The sequence below is a fragment of the Periophthalmus magnuspinnatus genome, chromosome 20, assembly GCF_009829125.3.
Source record: "Periophthalmus magnuspinnatus isolate fPerMag1 chromosome 20, fPerMag1.2.pri, whole genome shotgun sequence".
Classification (NCBI taxonomy): Eukaryota; Metazoa; Chordata; class Actinopteri; order Gobiiformes; family Gobiidae; genus Periophthalmus; species Periophthalmus magnuspinnatus.
Window position 1 is genome coordinate 18,808,315 of NC_047145.1, and position 11,137 is coordinate 18,819,451.

At 41.4% G+C, this 11,137-nt stretch overlaps 1 protein-coding gene across 1 annotated transcript in view; it reads left to right on the forward strand.

The window, feature by feature from the left end:
* Nucleotides 1-6,595, forward strand: part of mllt10 (MLLT10 histone lysine methyltransferase DOT1L cofactor) — a 34,703-nt gene extending 28,108 nt beyond the window's left edge. Inside the window, 7 exon segments of the mRNA XM_033985510.2 lie at nt 228-306; nt 1,343-1,530; nt 2,385-2,534; nt 3,481-3,527; nt 3,615-3,865; nt 4,234-4,303; nt 4,635-6,595. Of these exon segments, the coding sequence (XP_033841401.1) occupies nt 228-306; nt 1,343-1,530; nt 2,385-2,534; nt 3,481-3,527; nt 3,615-3,865; nt 4,234-4,303; nt 4,635-4,823 (974 nt within the window). The 3' untranslated portion in view covers nt 4,824-6,595.
* The last annotated feature ends 4,542 nt before the right edge of the window (nt 6,596-11,137 follow it).

Sequence of the window (11,137 nt, forward strand, 5' to 3'; positions counted from 1 at the left end):
TAAATAAAAAATATACTTCACTGCATTATTTGTAACAAAATTAATAAATGTAATTTATAACAGTTTGAAATGTTTGGCATATCACAGAAAGATAGAACAATGTCTATAGACATTGTTTCCATAAATAAACAGCTAATTTACAAAAACTTTATTATGAGCAAAAATGCTTTTATTTTGTATATTCTAGAAGATTTCTCATTGATTTTGTGTGTGTTGTGTTGTTGCAGATCAAGAGGTGGGAGACAACAGCAGCAGCGTCGGAGCTCAGGGCTTTTCCATAAGAGCTTCTCCAAAGACCACCCCGCGGTGCGTCCACGCACACTCGCCTCTCTCCCTCTCACACACACACACATACACACGCACACACACACACACACACACACACACAGATGCTCCGGTCCCATTTACATTCCTCACAGCTCCCTCCGTCACCCCTCCCCCGCTCTGCTGTTCCCCTCTTTGGCCCCTCGCCTGCTCACCACTCGCTCACACACACACACACACACACACACTGCTACAGGCAATTCTCGCTCTCTCAGCCAACAATAACTTGTGTTTTTGAAGGTGGTAACTATCCTTCAACTCCAGTTACATTTTTTTGTTCATATTAACCACATGAATGCACAGCCTGATGACTTTTTACATCATGGTTTGGGTCTATGGGCATGGATTTGCTTGGGATCCATCACTTAACAAGGTTGGTTAGTTTTTAAAATTACTGTTAATTTGCATCAGTTTATATTTTAAAATTAATACAGTTAGGGGATTGTATACATAGAGGTAAAAACAAAAATGTGTAAATTTTTACTTATAACAAATTATAACAAAACAAATTAAAATAAAAAAATCTTGAACACACAGACAATCAAATGTGTCTACAAAAATAAAATAAAATAAAATCAGAATAAACAATTTTTGAAAAGGCAACACTTGACAGATTTAAAATAGGTTTAAAATGTTAACCTAGACCAGAATACAGTACATGGTTAAAAACGAATAACGAATACATTGTTTGAAGTTGTAGCAGTGGTGTACTTGTGTCTGCCTGTTGTCCCTGATTCGCAGCAGATTGTCCAAACTTGAGTGTAGCAGAATTGATCGTATATTAACAGTCCCTTCATCCTCCTGCCTCACTCACTCCTGAATGTCCCGTTTCTGGATCTGTCGCTCTCTCTTTCTCACACAGAGAGAGAAAGCCTGGCCCCTTTTCATTAGGGGCCACTGTAACAACAAATTGATGTAGTTTTATAGCCAGCAGTGTCTATGTTTGTCTGACATTTATGTTTGGTCGTTAATCTCCCCATTGACCTCTCCATCTCTCCCTCACTCTTCCACCATGCAGCTCTCCCATTGGTGGCCTGCAGATCCGCTATGACTCTTCGGGGTCGTTGCCGGGGCCGGGCCTTGGGTTGCTAGGGGCGGGAGGAGGCGAGACGCTGCCCCCGGTGGCAACCAGCATCGAGCAGCTCCTGGAGAGACAGTGGAACGAGGGTCAGAGCTTCCTGCTTCAGCAAGGAGCCCAGGGCGACGGTGAGAACACAAAACTGCTGAAGGGAATGGGACTGTGTATTTACTACATTCTAAACAGCAGCAGACTAATGAGCCAGGTTATTTGCATAAATTGTGCAACTTTAGAAGTCCTTTTGTTTTCTAGCCATTTTGTCATTTGTCACACTTCTCCTGTGTCTCCTTAACCATGGGAGCTTTTAAGAACATTTCAGTTAACGTGTTGCTCCAAAAAGTGACAACTAGCAAGCTAATAAAAAGATGCAGGCACCTGAAATGCTTTAACATGTCAGAATTTCAATTTGTGCAAATTACTCAAATTTGCTATTTGAATTTTATTAGTGTCATTTAGTAATTGCGTAGATTAAAGTGTTCTACAAAAATTAAACTTTAATTTAATGTGTCATGTGACCCTTTCTGCTACTGTTAATAGATTACTTCAATCAGCACAAGCTTAAGCCAAATGTACGCACATTTTACGCATAAATCATTTGAGTATTTTTCTGTACATGAACTTCTCTTTAGGATCAATAAAGGGAACAGTGAACAAAGACCAGTCACCTAATTGTTACAAAGGTAACTGCTGTTTAGTGGAGTAGGTCTATGCTCCTACGGTTAAATCCTCCCCCTTTGGGCCACTTGTTCTTGAGTATGTGCAGGCTTGGGCTAAGGCCTCTGTAGCTGATCTTGACCTTTGACCTCTTGGTGGAGTTCATCTGTCTAATTAGTCGCTAGGTTTGTGAACAGAAACAAGAGCACATTATCATGTTTGACCTGAAGGATGAACTGCTCCAAAAGGCCCTTTTTGCTTCATCCCAAACAAAATGTATTGTGAGCGTTGTATTAACTCAGGCACTGCTATGTGTTTGCGCTCTTAGTGGTGGGCATGTTGAAGTCCCTGCACCAACTGCAGGAGGAGAACCGCAGACTGGAGGAGCAGATCAAAACTCTGACCATGAAGAAGGAGAGGCTGCAGCTCCTGAGTGCTCAGCTATCAGTGCCTTTCACCCCGTCCTCAGCCTCCTCCGGTAAACAACTCCATCAATGTCATGTAGCGATTAAAGCCACATGTTGTTCTGTATTAAAGTGGGAATATGCAGGATTCTCATTACAGCTTCAAGATTGTTGGATTTTTGGGAAAATGTAGGGAATAATACTATAATAATAATAATAATAATAATAATAATAATAATAATAATAATAATAATAATTATTATTATTATTATTATTATTATTATTGTTATCATTACTGTTATTATTATTAATAATAATAATAATAATAATAATAATAATAATAATAATAATAATAATAATAATAATCATAATAATCATAATAATCATAATAATAATAGCCTACCAGTCAAAAGTTTGGACACACCCTCTCATTCAGTGTTTTTTTGTTTTTTTTTGTTTACTACTTTCTACATTTTATATACATACAGAACACAGCAAATATATGAAGCAATATGGAAGGGATTCTGTAGTAAAAAAAAAAAAAAGTTGAAAAAAATAATAAGTCGACTAAATACTTGTTTTATTTGTATTGAAATGCTCAAAGTAGCCACTCTGCTTTGTCAACAGCACTGCAAATCCTTGATTTTCTCACAATGAGCTTTTTGATAAAGTCTGAAATGGTTTTCACTTTACAGGAGTGCCTTGTCAGGGTCAAGATATGCCCAAAGTGCAAACCAGAGTTAAAAGCAAAGGGTTGCTATTTAAATTTGTTTTAAATCTAAAGCAAGTTTTGCATTATTTTGAGTTTACTTTGTTCATTCCATATTGAACATTCCATATAATATAATAAACATGCATTTTAAAACAGTGCCAAAATCTACCAATGTAAGAGCACAAAAATTTGTCTTTTTGTCTAAGAACAAGTACGTTTTTCTGATTCCAGATTGTACTATATAAATGTAAATGTGCATATAAATGCAATATCTGTCAGTCTGCAAAGTGAATGTATGTGTTTCACAGATGTCAAAGTTGGAGCTGCTGACTCCTCTCTTGCTGCTGCTGCTCAGGTACAGAGCGACTGTATATTGTGTGTATGGTTGCAGTCAATGTTTGTCATTAACAGTGGGTTTGGTATGTATCTGTCTTCCCCTTAGGACAGTGCGTCGTGTGGCGGCCACAGCAGTAGTGGCTCCACCTCCTCCCTGTCCACCCCTCCCTCAGTGTCTCAAAGCCCGCCCCAGCCTCAGATCAATGGGGTGGGGGGTTTAGGGACGGGAGTGTCCGGGCTCATGGGTGCACTGGGGGCAGGGGCCGCTCTGGGCATGGGGGGTATCGTCGGAGCACTGAATGGAGTCATACAGACTCCAGGTGGTACAGGAGCAGCGGCGCTCACGGTCAACAACAGGTATATACAGAAATGAAACATTTTGGATATATCATGTACGCATACTGCTTTTAGTATTATGTTCAAACTAAAAAGGACAGTCGTAGAAATAGATTCCTTGTTTTGTGTTTTGCCTTTTGAAATCATTCTTGTTCTGGTTTTGCCCTTTGCTTACGATTTGGATTGTAGCAGCACAGCCACTAGTAAGACCAGGTGAGCCATGACTTGTAGTCATTGCCATAGCTGTATGTGTTGATGTCATTTGAGGGTTGTGAACAATGGCAGGCAATGTAGTGACTTGTATTAGAATAGGAAGCAGGCCGTCCTCTGCTGAGGGCTGATGTGTGAGGACAGTTGTGCGTGTTTCTAAAGTTGTGTTTTGTTGGCAGCGCTGCGCGGCTCCTCCTGCAGCAGCATCAACATCAGCTGCAGCAGCTGCTGTCCTCACAGCCTTCAGCGGTACGACACACACACAGGGCGTAGTCAGACTGCACACAGCCATCCGCTCTATCAAAGGCCTCTTTTACCCTCTTTCATATTTGCATCACTTGTTCTGTAGAGTTCTCATTCTTATGTGTTTTTTGGATTAAGCCTGTGGAGATGCATAAGCTGCACCTAACAGCCCTCAGTCTAAAAATGTAAAGGCTACATTGTACTTTCACACGCACAATATTTTTTCCATCCAATTTGTCTTGTATTTTAAATTATATTTTCCTGTTTGAATATTGTCCATTGATCTGAATTCCATCATCGTCCATTCTAACAAAGGTTCCGTTTGTGCCCGTCTCAGGAGCAGCAGCAGGTGTTGCTCTACCAACTGATGCAGGCGCAGCAGCAGGACCTCCAGGGGCCCTCCGCTCAGAGCCAGGGCACCATCACAGCCAACCCCTTCCTGGCCCTCCAGCACTCTGATGTCCCGGGACAGAAGCCGCGCCTCTCAGAGAAGGCGGTGGGTGTCGCAGGACAGGAGAAGACATGACGCTCAATGTGTCTTTGACTTTTTAAAATAAATATGCAGAGGTGCTTGGAAAGCTGCCTGTTGCTTAAATCCAAGTCCTAAGTCTGGTCTAAGCTTTCACATCAATATAGTTTATTTCAGTTTAGAAAGAATTTAGAGAAATATATACTATTTATTTTCTTTTAATTTAGTTTTAGTGCTGCTTCAGTTTCGTATTTTGTCATTGTGTTGGTAATATCTGTCTCTGTTTTGTTAAACAGGTAAATTTACTATGGACATTTTTCCAGTCATAATCTTGTCCATTACCTCCCATTTATTATGTGTCTGTTTTAAATTTCTGGTGTATTGATATATTTCTTCATATTTTCTGTTCTCCTAAAATCACTTTGTCTGGTTACTCTGCTGCTTCACTTTCTCAGGGGCCTCAGCTAACCAGAGCTGTGCAGTTGGCAGCACACTAGCTAGCACACTAGCTAGCACACACTAGCACTAAAATACTACAAAGGAAAACTGTCAAGTATTACATGAATATGAAAATGCAGCTCCTTATGACAGGTCGTACAAGTAGCAGCGTCATGTTTTACATCTGTCTCAGCTGTCCCAAGGGGAACACTGAGGGAGAGGCTTGTAAAAAAAAAAAAAAAAAAAAAATACACGGCAGTCTTTTCCCTTTGTCTCCTCGGCTAAGTATGTATGTATTCAAGTGATTGAGCCAAGTCTTATACCATCACCGAAGGCGCCTTTTTCTGCTTTTGGGCAAGATACAGGGGGCTCACTCAGCAACAAAATGGAAATGCAAAAAAAAAAAAAAATGAATAAAAATAAATAGACTCCTACGAGAAAGTAATGCTGTAATGGAGCCATTGGTTTCACCTTGTGGAAATCATCACATTTGATAGAGCTGATTGAGCCCCCTGCTGTACCTACCTCTCCAGCAGGACCAGCCTACAAGGACCTTGGGCCAACACCAGCGCCCCGTTTAAATGGACCCACAACAGTCAGGACTGGCCAGTCAGGGTCCAAACCCAAGTGCCTAAAGGCGGAGGAGAAGTGAACTACCCCATTTGCCCTTTTCTAAAATCCACTGGTGATTAAGCTACAACACAATTACACAACACACAACAGTACTAGTACTATTCTGCTGCATTTCTCAAAATCCAAGCCAACTTTATATTGCGCTTTTTATTTATTTCAAAGTGTTTGTGTAAGATGATATATTTTAAAGTCCAACTAGTGTGATTTCAAATTTTCTACTACTGTGTATAGTTTTTTTTTGTTCATTTCTTATACGGTCGGATTTTGCTGTAAAACCCCTTTAATAACCTGTTTGTTTTTAAATGTTAGAAGACGCTACTTGATCATTGGCTGAGGGTGGCTGTACATAGCTGTGTGTAGATGGGAGAAATAATGTGTCCAGAGGCAGTGACACAGTTTTTACCTCGTAATTTGTAAATAAATAGTACATTTCTCATTGGTGATTGATGTAAATATTAAATGGTTGACTGACCATTTCTGGTTTGAAGGAAAGCCAATGAAGCCTCAGTCTGTGTGTGTGATCTTAGGACCAGACAAAATGTTTTCACAGTGACTGGATACAAAGTATTAATTTATTTTTATATGTGCAGGGACATTGTGTTTCTTTTTTAAGTTTTGCACCATTTTCTTTGAGTCTTTTTTATACTTGTGGGCACCATGCTTTCATCTGTGCACACGTCTTGATCAAGTTTTGTACAATAAAAAAAAACTAATATTGTATTTGAACACCAAAATAAAGAAACACTCTGGAATTTTAATTTAGACTGTGTTCTTTTGGCGCAGCGGCAGGACCTCCAGGGGCCCTCCGCTCAGAGCCAGGGCACCATCACAGCCAACCCCTTCCTGGCCCTCCAGCACTCTGATGTCCCGGGACAGAAGCCGCACCGCTCAGAGAAGGCGGTGGGTGTCGCAGGACAGAAGAAGACATGACGCTCAATGTGTCTTTGACTGCCTTTAAAATAAATATGCAGAGGAGCTTGGAGAGCTGCCTGTTACTTAAATCCAAGTCTTAACTCTGGTCTCAGTTATGCCATCAGTCTATATAAAAGATAATATATAAATATTATAGTTTTATAATTACCAAAATTTAATGTTAATGTTGCACATTTCCAAAATAATTTAATCAATATGAAATAAATGAGCAATAATTTCAATGAACAATAAAAAAAAATTCTGTCATTCTGTCTGTGATTGGATAAAGGAAATAATATTTATGCGTATTTGGTTTAAAATTGTGTTAAATGAATTAACAGTAGGCTAAATGCAGTTTGCAGCAGTGGAGGTGTGTGGAACAGGTCAGACTTATTCATTAAGACCAGGAGAAATGAATAATCATGGAGCTGAGGGATGCCAATAGGAGCTTAACATCTTACATTTAAACACTGTGCTCCGAGGCTCCTGTCCGTACAAATATGCGCGCACACCCCGGAGCTGATGACTTCCAGCTGCCAAGAAACGCCAGTGCGCGCTCCGAGGTGGGGGCACCATCCTGCTACATCTGCTTCTGCCCAAGTAATTAAAAGCTCACTTTCCTCCTGCGCCCCTGCACCCCCACATCTCCCCAAAAACAGCCCCCAATCGCTCCTTTTCTTGCATTCACAACAATCACCCCTCCTCCCCCATCCGCTCACTATCAGAGCTGTCAATCAAAGGCAGCTACACCCCTGCCCCTCAGCCTCCACCTTCCCTCTTAAAAGCACACACACCCACACCCCCACCCACCCACACACACACACACACACACACTGGGGGCACAGCGGCTGTGTCCATCATCGATCACACTCCCCCTAAAGCCTGCCTGCTACACGGGCTCCGGGCACGGGGTGAGAGGGAGGGCGTACAGCTGATGAAGGACCCCTGTGTGCGGCCACACCAGGTGCCTGATCAAAAGTCAAGGCGACACTGAGCCACAATCGCGCGCTGAGCAGATACCAGGCTAGAGGAGAGGTTAAGCCGGGGATGATTACACAAATGTAGGGCAGATATGCGCTGCTTTAGGAGCGGGTTAAGCCGCTGTCACACAGGAATGCCCCGCGCTGCTCATGTGGGCTACCTGCGCCTCTGTTTTTAAGGTGTGCTTTCAGTTTAAGCACTTGACAACAAAGACACAATCACACTGCTAAGAAACGTCCCAGATAACGTTACACACGGTCTGCAAAAAAGACCCAAACAGGACGCAAAGACCAAAAATAAGATGATGCTCTGGCGGTGATGAGCCTCCTGTAAATGGACAAACAGAAGAACATGTTATTTGGAAAAAGGCTTTGTTTCCTCAAAAGATGGAGGTTGGACTGGGAAGTTGTACTGTCTCTGTGTGTTTGTATTTTATACTAAAAGAAACATTTAAACATTTCCGCTTTTAACAAACAATCAAATAATAATGAATGATTTTATCACAGAGGTCTTCCCAGGATTAGAAACATGAACCCTGAAACACTGCTCTTACAGCTAAACTTATAATAGACCTATACAAAATAAAATCTATTACACCTTTATAACAAAAGGACAGTCTACGCTGTAATAGGAACAAACTCTGTGCAAAACGTGTATAATTGTGGCAAACAGTCCTTGTTATTCACTTAAAGATTGTATCTTGATTCCTGAATTTGACCAATTTTTATAAGTGGTTTATATGGACGACACTGATAACCGATAACAGGAGAAAAAATCGAGCAAACGTGTCTGACAGCTGGCTAGAGATCATTTAAAGCCGGAGTCAACCTGCTTTACCTAGAAGACAATTTACAAATTGGGACATGAACAAACAAATAAGTGTGTCCCAGCACAGATGTGGTTCTGATGGGACAGGGTGAACATTCAATCGTTCTCAGGTGAATACGATTAAAATATTGAACTGTTAAAAGGACATTAGGAGTGCAGATTTTAGGAATATGTCAAAAGTAATTTAGAGGAATTCTTTGATTACAAAACGCGTCGCAGTGGCAGAGCAGAGGGCAGTAAAGCCGTGGTGTGATAAAGTGTGTCCAGTAACGCGCTGTAAATCATCAGAGCGGTGCCATTACGCTTCATCTTAAACAGAAACCACAACAACCGGGACTACAGAGGTGTGTAAGACCAGAGAGAGGGACAGGACACAGCTGAGGAAGTTCCCATGGCAGTGTTGTGTGCATTAACATGGCTCTGCCCCTGTCAGTGGATAATGGAGACGCGTCCCTCTCCACTGTAGGACACAGTTTAGGACAAATGTTTGGCTTTGTTTGCTACAGCGACAAAACATGTTCTACAGCCTGGTCACAATCTCTACATCTAAAGGCAAATTAAGGCATTAATAAACAACGTTTGAGGATTTTTTTTTTTTTATACTTTGTTTGTGTTAAATGGCTGTGTTCAGTCCATTAAATAATAAACCCTAATTACGCGCATGTGTGCCCTCGCCATACCAAAATTGTATCAGCAAAACAAATATTTAAGTGTGTGTCAGACTTATTTTTTCAGGATTATCATAAAAAATAACATTCTAATCCAGTTCAATCCCTGTTAAAATGCGTCAAATGTTGACATTTTTTCGTTTTAGTCCATCAAGTGACATTTAGAGAAAACGGGCAGAACACTGGGGCTTTGTTAACGTGTCTGTTTGAGCCTCGACAGTCTGCGCTCTGCTCGGGACTCAGCGGCTCCTGCTCCGCTCTGCAGCCGGCTCAGGAGGCGCGCGGCCCGGGCACACAGCCGTGTAGCTGCCGGTGCCTTCGGGTTCCGCGGGAGCCACGGAGAGGGTCAAACGAGGATTTTTAGGGTTTAATCCGGGCTGGTTGTGCACTTTTTGCTTGGCAGCGCTTCTTTTCTTCATTGTGCGACAGCGAGGAGCGTTTTAACGCGTGTGCTTTTCTGTTGTCTGCTTTTCCCCTTTGTCGCTGCGGGGAAATGCAGCAGAGGCTCAGGCGCACGGCTCTCACCGGCTCTTCTCGGCTCTTCTCGGGGCTTGTGTGGAGCTGTGCTGCGGTCACAACACCACAGACAACCGAATACAACCATTTATACCTGCAACACCTCCATTTAATTTGGTTTATTGATATTATAGATGATGAATTTGTTAACCGGGTGATATTTAATAAACCGACCGCGACGCGCCACTGTTTCTGTGTAAATTAACATCATAAACAAACTAATAATATTACAACAAAGTTCATCATTAGGATCTAATCCTGAAATTCAAATGTAGTACAGGGAACAGTTTGATTTGGTAATAATTACATTTACTATAATCACTGACTTTTAATAATTGATAAATATATAAATGAAGTGTAAAACTGCAATAAATAAACGTTAAATTTCAGATAATCTATAGGTTGTTTTTAAAACTAATCGACTAAACCAGAAACCGCAACAAGCCTCATGAACCACACAAATCTGCAAAATGATGCCTCTGCTCTCACCTTAAACACAGAGCTCGCTGTATTTGTACTTATTGTGAGAAGGTGAAACGCTGCTGTACAGCAGCTGTTGGCAGAAAATGAATGTGATCTTGGTTCTATAATGAATGTGACAGGATATAGGTCTTAGATGAATCTGGTTTGATCATCAGGTAAAAATAGATCAGTCACTGAGGATCATTACTGATAATTACTCTTACTTGAATGTGCAGTCCCTGCTGTGTTAGGGACTAAATGGGTGTGTGAGACTATCCTCAACAGTGTGTATCTGCCATGACAAAATCTAAAATGCTGTTTACTGAAAGCTTAGATTCTAACGCACAAAGCCATTTTATGCAAACATTACCTCTGCAAGTTGTTTTTCTTATTTACCAACATGTTTTTGGGAAATTCTAAATAGAGAATCCTTTCTGTGTACTTTTACCGAGGGGCTGCCCTAAGAAGCTCTGCCTTGCAAATCAAATAATAAGTGCCTTGCTCAAGGACAGTGTAGCCAATACGGAGAGGGCATCCCTGCAGGGACTTGCATCTGATTCCTAATATTCAAATCTAGACATGAGTGAACTGCAAGGATAAATGAGCCCACAACAGGCATGTAAAGAGACCTGGGATTTCTCTAACTGCAACAGCTGTTGAATGGTATAGACCGCGCAGCATAATGGTACACTCCACTGTGTGTGTGTGTGTGATGAAAAGCCCTCCGCCTCCCTCCCTCATCTACCTATCAGCAAAACTCATTTATTATGCAGACTGGAGACCCTTGGGCTAGAAGTGAAGGCTGTGTGTTCTTATGTGTGTATTTTGTAAATATGTGGTACAAAAACAGCTGATTTAGTTTTATTCTACAGCGTGAGAGGAGGAGAGCAGAGAGGCTGGAGTATTGTGTGGACCTACAGTCAGTACATACGT